Source organism: Pseudopipra pipra, chromosome 9 (genome assembly GCF_036250125.1).
Source record: "Pseudopipra pipra isolate bDixPip1 chromosome 9, bDixPip1.hap1, whole genome shotgun sequence".
Taxonomy (NCBI): domain Eukaryota; kingdom Metazoa; phylum Chordata; class Aves; order Passeriformes; family Pipridae; genus Pseudopipra; species Pseudopipra pipra.
Window position 1 is genome coordinate 3,667,571 of NC_087557.1, and position 23,275 is coordinate 3,690,845.

General features: G+C 53.3%; 1 protein-coding gene across 6 annotated transcripts in view; it reads right to left on the reverse strand.

Annotated features, from left to right (window-relative positions):
* ASTN1 (astrotactin 1) overlaps positions 1–23,275 on the reverse strand; it is a 67,273-nt gene that overhangs the window by 10,748 nt on the left and 33,250 nt on the right. For 2 of the 6 annotated variants that reach the window (XM_064664145.1, XM_064664144.1), the window contains exons 9-23: positions 20,448–20,522; positions 19,844–19,981; positions 19,375–19,525; positions 18,529–18,695; positions 18,163–18,357; positions 17,734–17,861; positions 15,451–15,555; positions 15,085–15,273; positions 11,954–12,222; positions 11,566–11,699; positions 11,031–11,182; positions 10,557–10,692; positions 10,326–10,426; positions 9,668–9,851; positions 1,022–4,819 (exon numbers count right to left, since the gene is read on the reverse strand). In XM_064664145.1, coding sequence (XP_064520215.1) covers positions 4,585–4,819; positions 9,668–9,851; positions 10,326–10,426; positions 10,557–10,692; positions 11,031–11,182; positions 11,566–11,699; positions 11,954–12,222; positions 15,085–15,273; positions 15,451–15,555; positions 17,734–17,861; positions 18,163–18,357; positions 18,529–18,695; positions 19,375–19,525; positions 19,844–19,981; positions 20,448–20,522 — 2,359 coding nt within the window. In that variant the 3' untranslated portion in view covers positions 1,022–4,584. Of the gene's footprint in view, positions 1–1,021; positions 4,820–4,839; positions 8,155–9,667; positions 9,852–10,325; positions 10,427–10,556; positions 10,693–11,030; positions 11,183–11,565; positions 11,700–11,953; positions 12,223–15,084; positions 15,274–15,450; positions 15,556–17,733; positions 17,862–18,162; positions 18,358–18,528; positions 18,696–19,374; positions 19,526–19,843; positions 19,982–20,447; positions 20,523–23,275 lie in introns of those variants that run through there. The other 4 variants (XR_010432610.1, XM_064664149.1, XM_064664147.1 and 1 more) reach the window with 3 other exon arrangements.

The following is a 23,275-nucleotide window of genomic DNA, read 5'->3' on the forward strand; positions in this document are numbered from 1 at the left end:
CATATAAAACATAAAGAGCAGCTGTCTGTGGCAGTAGCCAAGTGAAGAGCTGCTTTCCCATCCTGTCCCTCCTTTCTTTTCCTCCTCCTCCTCCTCCTCATGTCTCATTCCACAGCCACAGGTTATTGTGCGACGGAAATTAGCAGAAGGAAAGTATTGGGTGTATTTTTAGCTTATTTTCCTGCATTTTAGCAGCTGGAAGAGAAAAAAAAAAAATCAAGTTGTTCCATGAGACTTAATGAAGTCTGGTTTCCTATGGGTTTGTGTGCTACAGCCCCTAAATTCCCACTCTCCTGTGTCCTCCCAGGCATCCTGTCTGCCTGCCTGCAGTAATCCCTGGCCCTCCCCAGGTCTCCCAACCCATCTGGCAGGGCAGGTGGGAATACACATTGGGCTTGGCCAAGGGACCAGCCCTTTTAAGTCCTGATGGCCTGAGCATTAGACACAACACTGCACTATGAGTGGCTTTTAAGGCATCCTTTGCAGCTCTCATCTCTGTTCAGGCACTGGTTTTCACATCATTTGAAGGATGTTAATATTCATGATGCTCCTAGTCCTCTGTCAAAAGTCTGTCAGGTGGACCAGGATGTTCTTGGGGGGGTGGCTGACCACCAGACAGCACCATCCCATCTGCCTTCTGTACTAAAAAAACAACTAAAAGAAGCTTCTTTGGACTCTGCTTCCAAATTCCCAGCCCCTGTGGAGGTTTGCAGACTGAGACACCCTTGCCAAGGATGTGTAAATGCATTTTTCCCCCCCAAAACCCAAAGGTGCCTGCAGACATCCACACCTTCCCATGCCTGGCAGAGCAGGTGGGCAAGGCGAGGAGCAGGACACGGCTCCGTCTGTGTGTGCTGAGTGCTTTGGGACTTGGCTAACCCAGTGGGCAGACAGGCTAATGCTAAACTTGTGGGAAGACTCACCCAAGTTCAAAGGCTGGGAGTGTTTCATCCGTGACCAAAAGATGACATCAACAGGACCAAAACTATAAACAAACACTCCAGTTTGCCAGAGCCAGGGATTACTAATAGCTCCATTTAATAGTCAGTTAAATTATCATCTGGAGTTTTACATAGTGTTACAATGATTTTTATTTTTTTTTGTTGCTATTGTTTAAAACCTTTTTCTTCTTTTCTTTTTTTTTTTTTTTTAAGGTAATCTGGAAGGGTTTTGTGTTTCTTGCCACATGGCTATCTCACCCTAAAGCACCCTACTTTCAATCTACAGTAGTAAAACGTCACATCAGAGTTTTAATAGAACATCAAGGAACATGAACTGTAGCCATCTTTGTAAAGAAAAAGACCAAACCATCTTTATATGTTAAATAACTCCACGACAAGTAAAAGGTAGTAATGCTATTACAGGGGTACGGACGTAGCAAAGAAAAGGAAACGACCCAGAGGTTCATCTCAGGTGAATGATCGCTCATTAATTCAGAAATAAAACATAAAGGGAGGGCAGGGGGGCAAAAGGAGGTTGCAGAAATGGATGGAAAACAGTGCCTTATCCAGTTTTCATGTCGCTGGCAGCATAGGAAGAATCAGGAGTCCAAGAGAGAAAATATTGTGCAGACCCAACCGTAGGACCCTGTGCCAGATGTGGACAGTGTCAGCTCTGCAGGGAATCACAGAATCATATAATGGTTTGGTTTGGAAGGAACCTTAAAAATCACGTACTTCCAACCCCACCACAATGGGCAGGGACACCTTTCACTAGACCAGGGCACACCTGTTTTGGGTGAGCAAGCCCCACACAACTCATCTCACCAAGGCCAGGTCTACAGCCATGGTGCAACCCCCTGCTCTGGTCTGGGCCCCCGTGGCAGGTTGCTGGCATTTGTCTGAGATGGGCTCGTGTGTCAGTGGAGAGATTTTGGCAAGAAAATCCAAGTTTGGGCAAAATTCTGACTGGCAAAGCCAGAGTGAGGAAACCAAGAGGGAAGCCTTCCCAAAGCCAGGGTCATGGTGTGAGTGGCCCCACAGATGTGCCACCCTGGTAGGACCTGCCGGCACAGCGGTTGCAGGGACACCACGGCGGTCCAGGAAGAGCACAGCCCTACCAGCAGACTGTGCTGTCCATAATGGGATGGGGATGCTGAGCCCCATCCAGCCATGCAAGGGGTGATGCCAAAGAATCTCAGAGGGGTGGCTTTCCCCTTGCCCTCCATATCCCAGCCCATGGGGAACTGGGGCCGAGGGAGCAGAGTCCAGCCCAGCCAGTTGATGATGCTGCAGGGTGTCGGTCGCCCATGCAAGGGCTTTGAAGTGTCAGCACAGGAGCAGAACAGAAATCTCTGCAGAGCCTCAGTGCAAATCTTGGGGCCAGATGAAAAAGTAACCTAGGCAGGTGTGAACACATGGGATGTCCAGGGTTTTCCTGGCAGCGTCGCAGCGAGTGGCTGGCACATGGCACTGCTCCCGTCCCTGCTGCTGCACCTAGTAAGCAATAAAAGAAAGGAGTCTGCTACTCAAAGAAGAACAGTCTGTGTTTCATATAAAGGCCATATATGCGGTATTACTTGGCGAGAAACCAACTGGCATCTGGGCCAGAGCAGCCTTCGTTCAAGCATCCCACCGAGGCCTTGGGCGGAGGTGCCCTTTGCCCAACCCTGGACAGCTGCCTGGCTGGAAGTTAAAAGTTGTCCCAGCATATGCTGGGATAAGCAAAAGGATAAACTGAAGTGTCTGGGCCAAGAGTCTCGGCGGCTGAAAGGAAAAGGAACGGCGGCTCAGTACGGATCACCTGCCTGTATGTATCTGTGCATGGAGGTGGTGCTGGTCTTGCTCTGAGCCCCAAGTCCTTGGCAGCATCAGGTACATCAAAATATAAGGACAAACATGAGAAAAAGCCAAAAGGATCCAGCAGACTTTTTTCTTGCACACAGCAGGTGCTTGTCTGACGACCCCTGCTAGACACATTAATTACAGCAATGACACAGGGATGCCCAGGTAATACTGACTGCTGGTGGCTGCTCCCAGCAGCTCCCCAGTCCAGCCCAGCTGCCCCTGGAGAGAGGTCTGTCCACTAAAAGGGAAGAGAAAAGCACGGTGTGGTCCTACAGGGAGATACTGCTGTTGAGAAAGTGCTGTGATACAGCGCTGTGGGCTGCGACTGGCGGCAGAGCACAGCCGCCTCCCTCTCAGCACCACGCAAATATTCGAACCATGTCCTTGGCAGGTAGGAGGACGAATGAGGCAGAAAATTGTATGAGACAGGCTGAAGACTGCTCCTGCCAAGACTGAAAAAATTAAAAGGAAATTTCTCTCTGAAGAGGCATCGTAAAAATCCCACTGTAGGGCTACGGGCTTGTCCAGATCAAAGGTGCGCAGCTGGCAAGTCCAGAGGCGCCTCCTCTGCAAACTGGGCTGGAAGCTGAAGCTGAAAGGAAGCTGTTTTCTGCCTCCAACACCATCAGCAGTGACAGGGTTTTGGAGAACAGTTTGCTCCGAACCAAGCCCAGTGTCCCAGTACAACCCTAGTTCTCTGGTTTTAAAAATAAAAGCCACTGAGAGCTGCAGATGTGAGCCTGAACACAGGCAAGCAATACCCCCAGAAGCCTGCCCTCCATGCCCTCCAGGACCATCCTGAACCACTGTGTTGGGGTACCCCACACTCCTCTCCCTTCCCCATGCAGAGCCTGGGCTACACCACAGCTATATTGACTGGTGCAGATGGCCACCCTGTCCATACCATCTGGCTGCTGCTCTCCTGGCTGGGCCTCTCCACAGCAGCAGTTTGACATTGCTTCGAAGTCTTTATTATGGTGGGTAAAAAAGAACAAAAAGTAACGGAGGGGATTTTAAAGTTGACTTCCTAGGAATGTGGTCCCACAAGAAGAAAGCTTGTGATGTCCAGCTGACCACCGGCCCTGAGGCCAAGCTGCCTTTGTTCTGGAGGACTCTGCATCTTGGAGCACACGTGGGTTTTGACCATGGCACAGAACCTGAGGAGATGGGCTCACCAAGGCCCCTCTCTCCTCACCCCAGACGGTGACACCGCGCCAGCCCTGCCTGCCAATGACACCATCACTTGGCCATGTCTCATCCAGACCTCATGATTCACAGCTGCAAAAAAACACATCCCAGCCCTGTTGGCCATCCAGTGGCTGTTTAGCTCAGCCATAACCATAAGCATCTCCACCTGACCTGCATGCCCTGCTTCCATTTTCCCAACCCTGCATCACCTGCTCTCCCATCCTGGTTGTGTCACCGTGTTTCTCTCATGACTGGTGTCCCCCACCCTTGGGGACAGTCCCCACAGCCAGGGCAGGAATGGGGCAGGAGGAGAGGGCTGTGCCCTCCCAACCTGCCCTCTCCACCAGTGCTAAGGAACCTCTTGGCAAAATGAATAAAACAAAACCAAGAAAACTGGGTCCCACAAGACTTCTAACTAGAAAGGCTTTTGCCCAAGTCGAAGAAGAAATTAATACTGAGTCAGTCCTGCATAGAGCAGTCGGTTTTGCTCCCCAGTCCAAATTTTTGCCTCCAGAAACATCAGTGACACCCTCCCCCTCCACGGGTCCACGTATAAAACCCTCACAGACACCCATGGGAAGGCCAGCGTGAGAGCAGGCGCCTGCAACCCTCAGTAGTCCTTGTCCCCATAGTCATTGTAAAGGACACTCAGCGTCTGCTCCTCGCACGTCTTCTTGAGGTCCCGGCTGAGCTCCGACCAGTCGAGCCCATAGGGCTTGATCTCGCTGTAGCGGCAGGCGAGGTACTTGAGGGATGAGCGCTGGAGGTTGATCTTGGGCTCCTGCAGGAGGCCATTGCACCAGCTGCTGAGGTCCCCCAGCTGAGAGAGGATGAGGCCGGCCTTCCTGCAGCGAGGGCGGGCAAGGGGAGATGCCAGGGGGACGATGGACAGCAAGTGGGTGGCGGGAGGGATGGAGACACCACGGAGGGGGATGGCAGGATGGGCAGCAGGAGTGTGTGAGGAGAGAAAAATAAAGACAGTTAAGGACATGATGGGAGCTTCTTGAGAGAGAAGAGAGAACTCCAGAGCAGGTGAGTGGAGGCTGACGCTGCCAGGATGAGGAGGGGTGGCGGGGCTGCAGGAACACACCATCCCCAAGGCAGCACTGCAAATTAAATGCATGTGAGAACAGCCTCTACCCAGGGCAGAGATGCCCATGTCACCATAGTGGTGCTGGACCTGCTGCACTAGGACTCCCCTCACATTTCCCTGTCCTGTCCCCTCTTCTTGTTTCACCTGTGCAACAAGGCCAAGTTTGCTGAGTGTTGAGTGAGGAGACAGTCACAGGTGTAGCTGTGAAACCCCCTTTGGGGTGGACATCACCAATGACTCAAATGGCAACACGTGTCCCTGCTGCAGCTACTGGACCCTAAACACAACAGGATGGGAAACTGGGAGCCAACAGCACTGCAAGCAGTGGGGACAAAGGCTAAAAAGTGTCAGGCATGACACATAGAGCCAGCCCAGACCAGAGTCACCACGTGTCACCATGAAGTACATGCGTTGCATGTTTGAGAACTATGCTGGTCATTCATGACTTGGTGTAGCACATAGAATCACAGAAAGGTTTGGGCTGGAAGGAACCTAAAAGACTATCTCATTCCACTCCCCCTGCCATGGGGGCAGGGACACTTTCCACTAGACCAGGTTACTCCAAGCCCCATCCAACCTGGCCTTGAGCATTTCCAGGAGTGGGACATCTACAGCTTCTCCAGTGCCAGAAATGAGCAGTCTCAATTGGACCACTGAGGATGAAGGAGATTTAAGAAATAAAAAACCCAAATCACAGTTTCATGCCTGGCTTGTGGGGATCTGTATGGAAGCTGAAAGTGAGATAAAAACTATGATCCTCGTAAGATGCAATATCACAAGGCATAAGTGCAGTGAACAACACTCCTGGTACATGACTTGTAATGTTTAGTAACATTTTGGGAAACATGTCCCACAGGACAGTGTGCAAACTAGAAGGGATATACTGAGGTATACATCAAACACAGGTTTAATCCAAAAAGCTCCGAGAGAGCAGAGGATGTGGCAGAACTCCCCACTTCTTTGTATATGCATTTTGCATCTTCCAATTGCAGAGAGCAAATCAAGGAAAGACAAGTCACAGTAGTAGCACTTCCTGAAAAGCTGCAACCCAGCCAGGAGACGAGGTCGGATGACAGAGGGAGAGCAGGTCCAAGATGAATCCATCTTCTGCAGCAGACATACAGCACCCCCAGGGCAACACGGCCTCAGTGCAGGCTTGTTCTGGTGGTGAAAAAGTGCTAAACTACCAACCTCTCGTGTTAGATGAGATATTGGAAGAGCTCAGAGGATCCCGGCCAAATATGACCTAAACTGTGTTCTCTTCAAATTTTTCCTCTTAAAATTGTGCTTCTAATGGTTTTATGAAGAAAATCAGTTTGTACAGATAAAACACATTATGTTCATTTTAAACTTGTCTAGCACTTTGGGTGATCTCCAGGGATTCTGGCAAATGTGGAGGTAATGGATTCAAATGAAGTGTCTTGAAGGTGAGTATCTTGTGCCTGGAAACCCAGACAAAAGTTTAAGCGTCTGAATAGCTGGGCTAAGTTTCCTGTGCAGCTTCAAGGTCAGTTGGTGGGTTGGTACAGTCAAAGAAGAGAGGATACATCCCCTTGGTAGCTTTAACTCAGCATATGCTCAGCACAGAACAGGCAGTGGGGGCACAAATCATGATGCTGGAGAAAAGAATCCCTCCTTGCCACATTCTTACTTGGATAAGCAGGGGTGGAGCACACAGCTGTGTTGTGCCTGGTTTGACAGCTCAAGGGCACGTTTACCAACCATGAAGGAACATCCACAGCCCCTCCACACCTTCCTCCAGGCAGGGTACACTGTGGGAGAGCTGCTTAGAGAGGATTTAATTGACCTCAAGTCCAGCCAGAGCCAACCTCAGAGCCTTCTCTCCTTTCCTGGAGAGAAAACTCTCAAGAGGTCCCTCATAGATGTGGCTGCAGCTCCAAGGGGCCAGTCTGGAGCCACTGAGTGGTTTTCCAGCTCTGCAGCCACCTGACAGTTGCCACCCCAGGGCTCACAACCAGAGCATGGCAGAGAGGAGGAGGTGCTCAGCATGGTGCTGACTCTGGAGACAGCCACCCAAGCTGGTCAGGTCTTCCAGCCATGAGAAGGTACCAAGGTCTCACTTACCCTGGTCCCTGCATCTGGACACCTAGGCAAGGTGCTACAACTGCCTCTCTTCCTCCAGCATTGCAGGCACCCTCACAGGAATGCCAAATATGATCCCACAGATTTTGGCTTGAAGCCCATAGACACCACATTTCACCAGGCTTTGCTTCAAGTCCAACTTCCACTTATTACTCGTTTTTCTCTCCATTTCCTTTCCTTATGCAAAGTCCAGGGCTCTCTGCAGCCCTTCTCAGACCAGGAGGGAGTGACTTGCTTTCACAACCCCAGACAAGTTATCTGCACTCAGACAAGTTATCTTCCTTCAGTCCAGCAGCCAGCATTGCCAGGAAGGGAGGTAAGTGCATCCCAAATGAGCAAAGCAGGAGATGGGATGGAGGCGCGGAGGAGGGACGCGGTAGAGTCAGTCGCATGGGTCCACATCCAGGACTTCAAAGAAGCATCAGTAACAGTCAAACAAACGCTGTCTGCTGGCTAAATAATGTCATCTGCAAGTGATTTGTCCTGTCACCACCAGTCTGGGTGCTTTGCCTTCGCAGACGATCAAACAGGAGGTCTGCTTTCCAAGATTTGTCATCACCAGAACCCGCTGCAGCTGCCTGAATGTCTCTTTCCAAGTAGTGCGAGCTGCAAACACTTCATCAGCAACTTGCGTCATCCCATCCTCGGCGCTCCAGCATTTCCAGAGGGTGGAATTAACCCTCTTGGCTCGTAGGTTCACGCAGCAAATGGTATCCCTTGGGTAATTCAGTGGCATTTCTGGCTGCTCCATGCCAATGCAGCTCTGCCTCTCGGGGCTCGAGGAGGTGGCTTCCATGCCACGTTCTGGCTGGTGCTCGGTCTCCTCACTGGGGCAGAGAGCAGTGATGGCAAAGCTCAGCCCCAGTGATGGTAGTGGCTATGTGACAACTCCAGTGTGTCACGTAAGGAATGCTATGTACTCCTTTTGCAAATCATCACAACAGATGTCGGATGGTCTGTGCAAACCAGGGCTGGATTTCACATCTGGAAGCAGAGACAGAGCGGCATCACTGCAGCTGGGCTCCAAACAAAGGTGAGACGTAAGTCCAAGCCTGCTGATCCTACTTGGTGTCATGGGAATGAGGCAACCCTGGGCAGAGGAGCTGGTGGGAGCCCCTGCCTTAACAAGACTCCATGTACTGAGATGTCGCTACTGAGCTTTGAGGCTGAGCTCACACTTCTTAGGACATAAACGGGAAGAGGGGAAAGAGAGAGCCCCCAGCTTTGCTCCAGGGCATGGGGAATCTATCAGGAGTCTCCCACCAAAGCTGAACTAGGAGACATGTCAAAGACATTAAGTGCAAGACAGCCACCAGCTATTTGCTGAGTCTTTCTGACTGGTTAGCAGAGGTCTGGAGCACAAAGAAGGCACTTGGAGGATCTCCAGTCCTCTGCTAGAAATCCTGAAGTGATCACCTGGAGAAGCAGGGCTGGAAGACATCTAGTGGTGAGACCAGCAAGAGGAGGTGTGGGGCATAGGGCAAGGTGGAGGCCATGGATTTCATACACGGGAGCTGTTGCTGACGCACATTTGAAGTAACTCTGCAGATGAGCTCACAGCTCTGGTTCTTTGGAGGCCAGATGCTGTGAAAAACCACTGCAGCACACACAGTCTCCCAGTCCAGCTTGCTAAACTGACTGGAAACATCTACGTTACTGGGAAACCATGCAGACTAAAGCAGATGTCGAAGGATGTGGGGAAAAAGGAACATCTGGCTGCCTCCACAAGCCTGGGACATGAGGTGTCCCATTCTCAGGCAGCTGGAGGGCCTTTAATGACCTGGAGGAGCCCTAGGAGAAGACATGGTGCTCACTCAGGCACAAAAGGACTGTTCCAGCCAGGAAGAGCTCAGGACAATCTCTTCCAAAACCTGCCGTGGCAGCTCAGCACTGCCTGGGCACCAAAAACACTTGTGTCACCCTGTACAACCACAGACATGAATCAAAAGGGAGGGAACATGTGCAATTCAGACGTAAGGTCAGGCCACTGCCTGCTTTGGACCACAACTGACAGTGAGTTCAGCACACAGAGATGCATGCAACTCAAGCCAAAGCCCAGGAAAAGGGGGAAAGCAGAGTCTCCATCCCTCAAAGGTGCATTATTTTTTTGAGACCTTCTGCCTTTTTGCCTGTGGCATAAACTACCAAGGAGAAAAGAAAATCCCATCTCCTCCCTACTCTGCATAGCATGAACATAGCAGGAAAAACCCCAGAGGCGGGAAAGGGCTGATGGGATGAACAAGGATGTTGGGTTGACAGTGGTCAACCACTTTCCACCTTGTCCTACGTTTATGGTCCTTCAGGGGAGATGACTGGTCTCTGAACACATGCACAGCATCCAGCAAAACAGAAACCCCACTGTGAGACTGTAAGCCCTATCATCTGTCATTAACTCATGAGATCTTTAGAGAGCTGGTTCCGGTGACCAACATCTACAAGGGACAAGCATGTTGGTGGGCAGACCCGCCTGCCTAGTTGACCCAGCTCCTGAGCCTACCTGGGCCCCAGCTCATCTTCACAGCGCCAGGTGAACTCCCCAAAGCTCTCGTAGTGCTGGTTGTAGTGGTAGAGGACTCGGTGGAGGCTGGGGGAGCCCAGGTCCAGCAGAGTGTTGTAGGCTGTCTGCTGCTCCTTGCCGCTCGTGTAGCCATTGAACAGGTTGTAGATCTTGTCTGCTATTTCTGGGCAGAAAGACAGGGGGTATTCAGTGGGGTGCCAGGAGAGGCGTGAATTAAGCCCACCAGTCTGAAGCTCAGCTCTAGGGAAACCAAGACCAGAACGAAGATTTGTCCCCTGAATTATGATTTACGTCATATCAAGACAAGGTCTCAGCAGAGGAGCAACAGAATAGATGGCATTCCCTTGACTCAGTCCAGGTTAGCTTCCCGCAGTTTGGGCTAATTAGGAAAAGAAATGGGTGGTGCCATCAGGTACTGTTAGTGAAATACCATTCATCCATGTCTGTTTCCAGAGAGGACATGTGCCTCCTGCAGCCCTCCACCCCAACCCTCCACAGCACACGGCAGCTCCTAGGCCACCACGGGTGAAGGAGATGTTACAGCCAAGACACGAGACAAGTGCAGGGATGTACTGGAAGGGGGAAATCCCTGTTGCTGGTCCCAAGGACCACAGTCCAGCAGCTCCCTCCCTCTCACCTTGAGCTTTCACATCATCTACCACAGGGCAGGGGGTCTTGACCGTCACATCACTGGACCTGGAACGCCTTCCTGTGTTGTCAACTCCCCAGAGTGTGAACCTGTATCGGGAGGAAAAAAATGAAGCTCTGGACCCCCAGGACCTCATGGAAATACAGGCAGCATCAGGGAGGATCACCACAGTGAGGGTGACAGCACTGCCATGGGCATGGCATGGGGGAAGAAACTCACATGTAGGTGGTGTCGGGCTCCAGGCAGCGAATGATGAGGGAGATGGTGGAGGAGAGTCTGTCAGGCACTTGGGCTGGCATGGCACAGGGTGACTTGGCACCAGAGATGATGTCGTCCACGAAGCTCAGCACTGTCTCTAGGGAGAGAGGGGAGGATGTGCCACAGGCAATGACACGGGTGTCCCTGGGACTGTGGAGAGCCACTGAGGTCTGTGCCCACTGACACGCTGCCTGGTGCCCAGGGGGACCAAGGCTCATGCCTTGGTTGCTGTAGAGATGGACCCATTGCTTTTCCAGCAAGGTTCATCACCACGGAGATGTGGAGATGCCACTCCTGCAGCAGGGTGGGCAGGAGGGGCTGCTGTCTCTTCCACAGGATACTGGATATGTTGCAGCATCCCCTTGCTAAAAGGGAGACTCCTCCAACATTTCCATCCCACTCTCCCCAGAGAGCGCCAGTGGAGTCCCCACTCACCTGTCTCCACCTTGGAGTGGTCCATTCTGTCGGTGACTTTCTCCTGGCGGAGGAGGTAGTCGACAATCTGCACCCCGATGGGGGGCTCTGAGTGCCCCCACTCCAGAACCACCAGTGTGCTGCTGGGCTCGTGAACGGTGGAGAGGTGCAGGCTGGGGGAAAATTTTTGTGTTACTCTCTCACAACAAAAGGGATTCAAAGCCATTAACACATGGGAGACAGCAACTTCAGGAGAGAAGTGACTGCCCCTGCCCTACCCCTCCTGGCTCTGGGAATGCTGGTCCAAAGGATTCCTTCCCTAGGGTTGCTCTACCAGGATGGATCCACAAACAGTTCGCCAGTCCTCAGATGAATTTAGAAAAGACACTACAGCTCTGTACTCTCTGCTTGTTTTCCAGGTGAACCATCAGTTTGCAAACCTGTCCCATAAAACCACCCAGCCCCACCACCTCCTGCCACCATGCTGTTGGCCATCACCACCTCCTCACAGACCCACCACACCAAAAGGCCAGACTGGGCACATGTGGAGACCTACATGGGGTGGGGGAGAGGTGCACAGGTGGGCAGCCCGTCAGCCCCGAAGGCACTGGAGTCACAGCGGCACCAGTCCTCGATGACGTCCCCGCTGCCTGAGCACCACAGCATGCTCATGGTGGCCTCCTGCAGGAGCTGGGATAGAGAAGAGAGGGTTGAGCATTGGGCAGGTGACCTGGTGACCTCCCATCCCACTTGAGCCAGCATTCATCCATTCCCCCGGTGGGTTCAGCACAGTGCATTCACCCTGAGAGCAGGGCAGGCCAATGGGCAAGGGCTCCCTCAGCTTGACATGGTGCTATCAGGGCAAGCTGCCTTCAAAGACCACCACAATGCTGTCCTGCCACCCCCCATGCCCACCCCAGCACCCCCAGCACGTGGCTCCTCACCCGCTGGGTCTGGTTGTTGGTGACCAGCTCGTAGAGGGGGGCTGCTTTGGTGACCTCCAGCAGGATGGGCTCGGCTGGCGCGTCGGGGCTGGCGGCGCCGTGGCAGAGCGGGCAGGAGGAGGGGCAGCGCCCACGGCTCTGGCACTCCATCCGCACGCCGGCTGCCATGCGCTTGGTGCCCGACTCGGAGAGGCTGGCAATGTACTCGGGGAAGGTGAGCACCTTGGGGTCTCGCTCGCGCTCCTCTGACTCGTCCGAGGGCGAGTTGCCTGGGGAAGGGGGAAGGGGGAAAAGAGAGGCACCAGCGTGGGATCCGAGCCACTGATAAGGGAATGTGAGGGGGCTAGAGCTCTGCCTTCCACCCTGCAGAGAGGCAGCACTGCCCGCAGGTCCCTGTATCCTTGAGAGCTGTTTGCTCTGTAGGGATGAAATGCTCACTGGTCTTCAGAGGAGGAATCAGAACTGAAAAGCCCACCCTGGCCTCTGCCATCGCAGGTCTTTTGGTCTCCCCGTGCCTCAGTTCCCCCAGCCCCATCCCTTCACGTGGCACTGGGAAGGTGGTGGGACAGACCACCCTTGCAGCAGGTGCCCACGAGAGGGAGCCTCCTTCATGTGGCTGGAGACTTGTGAAGGACCTGCCTGGGCACCTTCACCCCACGCTGACACCCCGCCAAAGCCCTCTGCCAAACCACTTCCCTGCAAAAGCCCTCCTGGCCCAACGGCTGATTTCTCCTTTAGATCCCAAGGATCCCCACCACAGCTGATGTGACAGAGTGTGTTGGAGGCCAGAGAGGATGAGTGTCAGACCAGGGTGCACAGTAATGATGCTGACTTGATTCACACACACACACCCCCCAGCAAAGGCTGGCAGCACTGAAGAGCTCAGAGTGAGGAGGGAAGACATGCCAGTGCCTCATGATGCCCAGAAAGCTCCCAAGGTGGCTACAGACCCACCAAGCTCCTCTCCAGACTCTCCACTTCTACACTTGGTCCCCACACAGGGAAATGGAGATGGGAAGCAGATGCTGCCAACCCTCAGGTTACCGTGAAATGCAACCAGCTCGGAAAAAAAGTTGCAGCAGGAAAGCAGTGCCATGGTTTATGCCTTTCCCAGCTCCACGCAGAGATGCCTGACACTGGGTGCCACTGTGTTCCCAACACACAGGGCAGTGAGCCAGATCCTGCACTCAGTGGGCTTTTCTCCAGCATTCTCATGGCAGGAAATATTTTGGCACAAGGGGAAAATCGTTGGCCCAGAAGTCAAGAAGGGAGGACCTGTCCATCACTGCTGTGCCCTGGGGAGCATCGTCCTCCCTGCTAAAGGATATCCCTGGTTTTACACAGAAGAAAGGGGGGCCTAGAGGGGCCATTGAGGATGGTTGGTGGGGGTGGGGGAAGCTGAAGGATGCCCAGGCAAAGCCTCGCCCCTGGAGCAGGCTCAGGCCATCGCTGGTGGTGGTTTGGTACAGGCTGGCTGCTGTGGGGAGCCACCATGGAGCACATCCATGGCTCAATAGGAAAATCTTCCTATAGCAAGGATTTGCAGATAAATGGGCCAGCACCAGCCCATCTTTGAGACTCCTGCAAAGGAAACAAGGCTTTTAAACAAAACCAGGATACAAAAGTGTTGCTCTGCTCCCCCAGCAAGCTGGGGATGGATCACTTTGGGTTGGCTGTGGATTGCAGCTTAGCAGGCACTGAGGGAAAGCAGAGGAGCCAGGGAATGATTTGTCTCTTGCAATTTCTCAATCGATATCCAGCTCCTGACGTTTGCAAACAAAAAGCAAAGGAGGGAAAGTGGCAGGTGCCAGAGTGAAACTGAAATGTGATATTGTGGGTGGAAAAAGACTGCCAGACCTGAAAAGCCTCCAGGCAGGAAAATCAAAGAGGAGGAAATTGCAGGAGAAAAAAAAGAAAAAGAAGCACTTGCAATCAAAAGATGCTACATCTGGAGACAGCCCACAGCAAAACAGCAATGGGTCTGTACTCTTCCAGGTGGGCTTGGAAAGAAGTCCAGGCTCCAGGAGGTCTGAGTCTGCAGGATCCAGACTCAGGCTTTGAAAGAAGCCCTTCCCACACAAGAGCCCTGGGGAGAAAACAAATGTCTCCGTGGCTGGGGCACAGCAAGGGCAGCACTGTAGGTTGGTGCCAATACTGAGAACTAGGAAGCTTCGTGATGGAAACGATGTTTCGGTCACGGTGCCTGTGAGCTCCGTTCTCACACTGCCCACACCCGACAGCTCCCGTGCACCGGCAGCAACCGAAGGTCACCTAAAAAGCAGCAGCTCTGTTCAGAATCCCCTGTGTCCAGGTTTGGGAGCTGGCTCTTGCTTGCTGCCCAAGCCTGGGTGTTGCAAAACAATGTCCCCCACACAGGCAGCATAGCGCCTGCAGGCAGCAATGCAAGAGATCATAGAATCCTAGAATGGTTTGAGTTGGAAGGGACCTTACAGATTATTTCATTCCAACCTCCCTACCATGGGCAGGGACACCTTCCACTGGACCAGGTTGCCGTGGTCCTGGGGACAGGTGGCAGCAGGCAGGCCTTAGGCTGCCTCAGCTTTTGTAAAGCTGGCATCCAAACCAGCCATCAGCTCTTCTACTGGGGATCCATCACAGCTCACTGCAGTGAGGGCACTGGAGGGGATGCAGCAGTGCCAGATGCCCTCTGCACCATGAGGAATCTCCCAGTTCCTACCTGGTTTCCAGGCATTAAAAGCATGGCACTGACAGCCCAGGGGAAGGGAATACATTAAATGGAGAAAAGTCAGGCTGTGGGATGCAAGTGGAAGAGAGCAGATATGGAGGAGACAAAAGGAAGGAAGGAACAGGATTAAAGACAAACAACAGTTAAGTCCAGAATCAGGCAGGATGGCTTGGTGGGATTAGTGCACTCATCTTTCATCTCCCTGGGGATGTGGGTATTGATCTTTCTTTATGGCCCAGATCAGTGCCCGCTGCAATCCACGGGAGTCCTTCGCCCGGCTTCCGAGGGTGAGAGAGCAGGGTGTAAATAACATGGTGAGGTGGGACAGGCTGGGTGCTTTCCTTGCTATGCTGAAAGCAAAGTGAGCTTTCCACTCCCATGGGGTGTTGTAGAAATCCTTCCTGGGGACCAGCAGGGCTCCTACCTTTGCTGATGTCCTCGTACTCCAGCCAGAGCTGCCGCTGGACCTGCCTATTGGGATACCAGATGGAGCAGGACTCCTCAAAGCCATACACTGCCTCCTGGATGTAGTGGTTGCCAAACTGGTCCAGCAGTGCCACAAAATCTCCACGGGAGGTGGCCCCATCCAGGGAGTGGAGGGCATTGCTGAAGGCTGGGAAGGAGAAGAGATGGAGGAGTTGCTCAGATCCCAGAGTACACCAAGCCCTTATCACCTCCCTACACACTTGTGATGGGCAACCGACCCCTGAGCCCATCACCTGCCAGCAGAAAGCTATGTATCCTCTTGCCACTTCTTTTTCCCCCATTCCCCCCATCCCCACATGCTTACACTGGGAGATGGTCATCTGGTTGAGCCGGACGTGGTACATGACAGACTGCACCTTCCAGTGCTGCAAGAGAGGGTACCCGGACACCTCGCTGAAGTTCACCATCCCTGCCAGAGAAAGGACATGGGGGCTCAGTGCCACTGCCCAGGGATGACTCTCCCTGGGAATGGTTGCACCCCTTCATACCTGGGGCAATGCAGCCAGCAGGGTGGGAAGAAGCCAGGGAAAAGGGTTGTTCACACACCATGGTCCCCCCAGGGAAGCATTCAGAGCTGAGGGTCAGCTCAGCAAATAAAATGATGGCTTTGAAGGAACACACGTAGGCTCGTTTCATCCTGCCATCCGGGGCTCTGCGGCGGCAGATAACGAGCCTCCTCCTGCATCCCCTCCTGCTTCCTTCCCAGTGCCCGCTCCCAAGGCATGCCCAGGTGTGCTAATTATTTCACTAATGAGAGCTGCGCTTTTTAATGAGCTGTTTGCAGGCCTGGGAACGGTCACCGTCACGCCACGTGTACCCAAGTGCAAACAGCCAAGGGGCCTTGGGTCCCTTTCGGCTGGGACTGAGCTGAGTGGGCACAGATGTACACGGGAAATCAGCAGAGTTGATGCTGAGGTTCCCCCAGGACATTACAGCAATACTGGGGCTGAGCAGGACCCAGGGTTTGTCCTTCTCCAGGCAAAGCCACCTCATTCTTCAGCCATTTAACTGTGAGTTACAGAAGGCAGAAATTCATGGAGACCAGGGCTGGGCAGCCACTTACTCCTGCCCAAGGCATATGGCAGCTCAGCTTCTATGAGCAGAGGGACAGAGAGGCCACTGAGCCTCAGACAGAGGCCCAGAAAGGGAACTGAAGGGTGCTCGTGGCTCTGACTTTGGTGACCTGGGTGTGGCACACGAGGATGCGGGGACACGGCCACCTCCTCCCTCGCAGCTCCGCTTGGCAGCAAAGCAGCAACTTTGCTGCTAAACAGGCACCCAGCAGGAGTTCAGGAGGATAACGGCGGGCATCCCCCCCTCTAACAAGAACTGAAGGCAGAGAATAAGCAGGATAAGATCCTTTGCCTTCCAGCGCCTCTCTCTCTTCAGTGCTGGCTGCTCCCGACAGCTTCAAAGCCTTGCTCTTTCCTGCAAAGTGTTTATGCAAAAACAGTCCTTCCTTACTCAGCAGTTCTGCCTCTCGTGTATTCACAGCGATATCCAGATCTGCTTCTGACAAGCAGAGAGTATTTTACCTCTTTTCCTTTTTTTTTTTTTTTTGCCTTAATCAGCCACAAAGCCAGCAGAGCGGTGGGAAATGAATAGGATAATTTACTGGCTTCTGCCTCCCCAGCGTAATTGCCAGCAAAGTCCTGCTCCCACTGACACTGCTGATGATGCTGGGATTGTGGAGGCAGTGCCTTCCTTACATCCGTGTACCCATGTTACAGGCAAGAGAATCTCACTGGGATGCAGGTGTCCTCCAGCACCTCCGAACAGGGATGAGCATCCGCATGGAAGCTGGAGTGACCCACCCACACAGCTCTCTTGGGGTAGCTCAGCACCCAAGACCCAGTGGCACTCTCCCCTCTGCCTGAATCTGCCTGCACACACACCTACATTTCCATGCACCCTGTCAGGGCAAGCAGTGTCCATTAGACCCTGGGTGCAGCCCATGGGTGCTTCCCAAAATCCTGGAAGCTCTGCCAAACAAAGCAAAAGCACGAGGTCTTGTATGAGACCGAAACACCTCATTAACCATATCCTTTCCTTAGTGGCTCCTCAATACCCTGAGCCATTTCAGCCAACAGCAACAAACACCAAGGAAACAAGGGCTATTTTAGGGGTTCTGGCAACTTGCTGGAAGAAAGGTAAATCCTTGAAGGCAGTCTAGGAATCCATGATAACGCTGTTGCTCATGGCCCACAATGCTCTGGCAGAGCAAGCCAAAACACTTCAATTTGGTGGCAGCAGGCTTCGAATGTTTGTTATATGGGCAAAGAAATCAAATTAAAGGTAGCCAGAAAACTTTTTTTGCCTTGAAAAAGAAAAGAAAAAATGCTTTTTGCAAATGCCCCAAATATTCAATGGATGGTTGAGTTTTTACACCACACAATTAATTTACAGCCTTTGCCTCTCCTTCATTTTTAATGCCTTTGTTTTACCACTGCTGCTGCTGCTGCAGGTGAGCCTGGGATGCTAAAGCCTGACTAGATATATCCTCTAGGAGATGTATCTCCTGGGAGATTTAGGGGCTCTATCTGGGCATGCTGGCAGCTGGGAGAGGTGTGGGGCTGGACCCACTCACCGGTGAGGAACTCGGGGTCAGGTGTGGGGTCAGAGAGCTCCTCTTGGCACTGGTTCTCCAAGGGCACCGTGGCCACCACCAGCCCATCTGGCAGCTGCTGCTCCAGGCCCCGGGCAAAGTTGTTCTGCCTGGAAGTTAATCACAGAGAGGAGGGCAGGGTTGGAGGACAGGAGAAATGCCTGGGATCATCCCTGCCAGCCGGTGACCCATCCCAAAAAAACACCTGGCATAAAGCCTTCCTTCAGACACAGATTACAGAGGTGTCTACTCTTGATGGAAAGCATCAGATGTGCTCTCCCCACCAGCCCTTCCATCTTCTGCAAAGTTTGGCCAGACATGGATGGACCAGGCTCCTTACCATGCCTTCTTCTTGGAGAGGATGGTGAGGTCTGACCCTGCTGGGGTCGCCTCCCCACCTCCCCAGCTCACCTGAACGTCCCTTTGAGCACTTGCCCTGGTGCCACCTCCTTGGAGTGGTTGTTGTAGCCATAGAAGATCTCCCCAAAGAGCGTCTGGTTCATGGGCAGCTCGCGGGGCTCCCCGCAGTCCCCTGCCTCGGGGCACGACTCCGAGATGAGCTGGCACGACCGCCCGTCCGTGCCCAGCTTGTAGTCCTCAATGCACCTGGGAAGCCAGCACAGGGCCCACCATCAGCTGCAGCCCCCAGCGGTGGCCACCAGGCCACCCCAGCAGAGACACTGGGAACAGAGGAGCCCCCCCCTCCATGCCAACCCTAGGAGATCAGAGTGGCAGCAGCCAGGTACAGCAGCACCTTGTAGGTGCTGGGTCACTCACCCACAGAACATGAGGATGTTGTAGAGCAGGGGGTCTTCGGGCAGAGGGACCATCTGCTGCAGGCACAGCTGCTCGCAGCCCCCATTGAAGCCATCGGAGCAGTCCACGCCGACGTGACGGTCGTAGCAGCCCGTGCCGTCCTTCATGGGGCTCAGTCCCGTCGGGCACTGGCAGGGGTGGGGGAAGCAAGAGGTGAAAACCCCAGGGAAGAAATCTGGCCCTGGGGCTGAGGCAGAGGGGAGAGTTGCTCTCCATTGGACACTGCAGCAGGAACAGTGCTCGGAGGCTGCGGGGCAGACAGCAGCAACACCACCCACAGCTGCAGGTATTCCTCCTGCACCACAGCCTCTTTGCAGCCCCGGGGAGTGTATCCTCCAAAGTGGGAGCCCCCCAAGCCACGCCCCACCAAAGTAATGTGCTGGCATCAACCCCACACACCAGCACAGAGCTCCAGTGACCACCAAAGCAACGCTGCCCTTTCCAAGCCCACTGTCTGCCCCACACTCACAGCCTCTCCATCCCAATGCCCAGCACTGGTGGCATCACAGCAGGGCACCCCAGCCCCACAAGCCCCTCCATTTTGGGGCAGAGCAGCTGTGGTGGTGACAGGGGACACACGTGAGTGATGTGGGACCTCCCAGAGAGCCAACAAGCAGATGGATTCTCTCTCCCTTGTGTGTGCATGCAGCAACAAAGGAGATGCCAACCCAAAAACATCTTCTTGCTACAAAATCAACCCCAAAATATCTGTCCCAAAGTGATGGTAAGGGAGGAAGGATTCCCTTTCTGCCCTCCCCCTCCTTGCTCACACCAAAGGAGATGCCAGATCCCCGGGGGGCCACGCACCACACAGCCCGTCGAGTCCAGCTTGCGGTCCGAGATGCAGCGGAAGTTCTTGCTGCAGCCCCCATTGTCCCGGGAGCAGTCACGGACAGGGCCGAAGGAGTCAAGGAGGACCTCCAGGCTGTCAAAGGAGGAGGAGGTCATCAGCTCTTCCCTGTGAGGAGGAGGAGGAGATGTGTCACTGCTTCGATGAGACATCATGAACGCGTGCATGACTGTGGCTGCTGCGTGGGTTTTTCCAGAGCTCAGGTTTCCCTCGGGTTGACACTGAACTGGATGGCAGCCAGGCTTTTAGAGGGATGCAGGAGCTACTGAGATGATGAGAGGTACCTCCAATGGCTCAACTTTACAGGTACCAAAGGGGGGCAGCTTAATGGATGCACTAATCTCCACCTGCAAAACGTGGGATGGGGATCTCAGCTCTGTTTGCTGAAACTCCTCCTAAACTCCATCATCCTGCCATTGCACCTACCTGACCTCCACTGCATCCTCCATCACTGTCATGTCCGTCTTACATTTGGCTGAGGGGTTGATGGCCAGCTCAGCTGGTGGGATGACAAAGCTCTTGCTCAGGGGCAGCCACATGCCTTCCCCCAGGGTATAGGTGAACCTGCCAGGGAGAGCAGCAAAGGCTAGCAAGGAGGGAAATGCTGAGCCTGGGGGGCTGTCTCTGCCCAAAACCAAGCCCTTGAACCTCTCCACTGCCCTGCAGAGATGCCAGCCTGAACAAAGGTGGATGGGCAGGCTAAAGAGGGGTGGCTTCACCAAATGCACCCAAACGACCACCAAAAATCACATGCAACTTAGGTAATACATAAAAAAATAAAGGCACTTTCATTTTTTTCAGTAGAAATCCTCCTGCAGAGCCTAAACCTCGCTCTCACTGTGAATAGAGAGGAGGAACTGACTGCTGAGCATCCAGCATCCCACACTTCCCAGCCATACTCACATGTCCCCAGGAGGTGGCACAGGACAGCTGTGCTCAGCCCTGCCAGCTGGGCTACCTGCACGCCTGTATGCCCTGGGTCATATTTTAAGCCCCAAAATGTGCTGACTGAGTTGCCTTTGCCACTTACCGAAAAATCTTGTCAGATGGCTGCTCACCCAGCACCAAGTCAAAGCCACGCTGGAAAATGGTGTATGGCCAGGGCCTGGAAAAGAAATCCAGGAGCATCACACTGATATTGTGCCCCCACTGCTGCTCAGAGCCCAAAATGCTTTCCCTGCATAGCCCCCAGCACACACGCAGAGGGGTCCTGGCATAAAACGACTCAAACAAAGTCAGGACAATGGGATAAAACAGCCCCTGATTCAAGATCTTAATCTTGGAGTCCCTATAACATCAGATCCTCACACCAGCCCCAACCTGCCAATGGTCCAGAAGTGTATCGCATCCATTATTTTGGAGTACAGTGCACTCCAGACATCCCTGCATCCCTGTGTGCCTGGTCCTGTTTTAGGGGTTTGCATCACAGCTATTGAATTGCTAAAAGAAACCCAACTGCAGCTGAACCCTCTCTCTGTGAGGTTTTTCCAAGGGAGCACATCAGGTCCGAGTCCACAATTTCACCACCTGCCTTATTCCCCCTGGGTTTCATTGTTCCAGGAGAGGAACTGAGGACACCTAACAAAGGGGATTGGAAGACAGGCTGGAAGCTTGGAGCCAAGGGGGCAGCCTAGAGAGCTGTTGGCCCCAACTACTCCCTCCCTGTTGTTGTAGATACACAGGGTGATGAGCCACCAAGATTTGGTGGCCAGTGCCCTTCAGTGGGACAACCATGGCCATGACACTTCTGGGACGTGCACCCCCAGCATCACAGACCCACTTGCAGACCAAGGCTGACAAGAGACCCAGCTGTGGTGGACTTTGAATCAGGCAACGTGAACCCAGCTCCCAAACCCTAAAACTCCAAATCCCCTTTGCAAGAGCTCAGAGCTGGGGAGAGAAAGAGATTTGCCATCCCATCACATCGTAAAATTCAGGGTGAGAGTATCAGGTGCCACCGACAAGCCCAGGGGTTTTCTCCAGAGGCAATTACAGCTTTCCTGCACAAGCACTTTAACTTCTAATCCGGGGTTACTTCAGCAGGGACAAAAATAATAATAACAAAAGAAAAAAATCCTGATTGCAGGATTACAGCGTGCTGTCTCATTTCCTCGCTGGGATACAATGCCGTTTTCTCGTCCGGTCGGCTGGGAGCAGGGGATTACATTCAGCCCGCAGATCCGATTGCCCTGAATGAGGTCAGCCTCGTCCAGAAAGAGATGTGCTCCTTGTGTCTTCAGCAACACCTTGAATGCTTCACGCCTCCGCCTTCCAGTGCTCCCGCAGATGGGTTTTATTCTTGCTTCTGAGGAGCACGTGGGGCCGGGAACAAAAGCCAAGGCAAGGTATTGTTCTGCATCAACTCGGGCAGAAAAGCGGTTGTGAGGAGCTGCTCTTGGCTTGCAGCAGGGCTCAGCACTGGGGCAGGTGCTGCAGGGACACAGTGGCTGCTGCACCTCTGTCAGGTGACACATCTGGCGGCCCATGGAAGTCAAAACATCCAGGACATGCAGCCAGTGTGTCTGGACCCACCTGGGAGATCAAAATCAGTAGCCATGCTGTGTCCACCCAGGGTGCAACTTCCAACTGTGGCTAAAATTCTTGAGGTCATGGAATCGTAGAATGGTTTGGAAGGGATCTTAAAGATCATCTCATTGCAGCCCCCTGCCATGGGCAGGGACACCTTCCACTACACCAGGTTGCTCCAAATCCCATCTAACCTGTACTTGAACTCTTCCAGGGATGGGGCAACCACAGCTTCTCTGGGCAACCTGTGCCAGGGCCTCACCACCTTCACAGGAAAGAATTTCTTCCTGATGTCAGTTTGAACCCATTCCCTCTTGTCCTATTCCTACCTACTCTTGCAAAATGCAATGATGGCTTTGAGATGGGGAAAAGGTTTCCATGCTCCAGAAAGGGACTGTGTGGCATCTCCCTAGCCTGCCCCACTCCGCCTTTATGTGGGGTCAAAAAAAGCCCATTAAAAATAATGTTGAGCCTTTAGCTACATGTCTACCTGGCAGGGGAGACCCCGTGTTGCCAGGCACCATTGGATCTGGGAGGACATGATACCTTCTGTGGGTAAGCCCTGAAAGGTCCTCCACACAAGAATTCCAGCTCAACAGGAGACACTTATCCATCCTCATCTCTGAGGAAGCTCTCCAGGAGCTCAGTGCTGGCATTTCCACCCACACGCTCTTGTTGACTTGTACCTTCTGTTGCAGAGGATGGGGTGGCATCTGCTCTCCCAGGCACACCTCACCCCCTCCATTTCCGCCTCTTGCCCCCTGTGCCTCTGCTGCTGTTTCACCTCCTCCTTCCTCTCCCATGCACGTGAGTGTGTCCCCATGTGCCTGTCTCCCTCCCTGCATTCTGGGATCACTTGCTTGGTTTTTGTTGTTCTTGGTGGGTATTTTGGTTGTGTGGTCTTCAGAGCTCACAGGGGAAAGTGGGACTGATCAGCAGCCCTGCAGATGATCAGGTTGGATTAAACGGGCCAGAAACTACAGCTCTCGTCCCCCTGGCAAGCCTTGGCATTCAGGCAGGCACCTGAAACAACAAAACCCGGGGTAGCTGAGAACCAGAAACTCCCCATGCTCAGTGAGCAAGTTCCTGTGGCCAAAGCACTACCAGTGCATCCCCAAGACAATTTTCAGGCCTCTTGGCTTTTTCCAGATGGACCCTCAGCTATGCTTTGCTCCACATCTGGGCTTGAGTGGAAGCTCAAGAAATTCTGGCTAAGCCTCCCAAAACTGTTGCTGCTGGTGATGCTTTGAACCACCTCAACAGGCCCCTGGCCACGCTCAAATTGCAGTCCCAAGGGGCCGAGGCCAGACTGACTTCTAGCATCAAGAACTG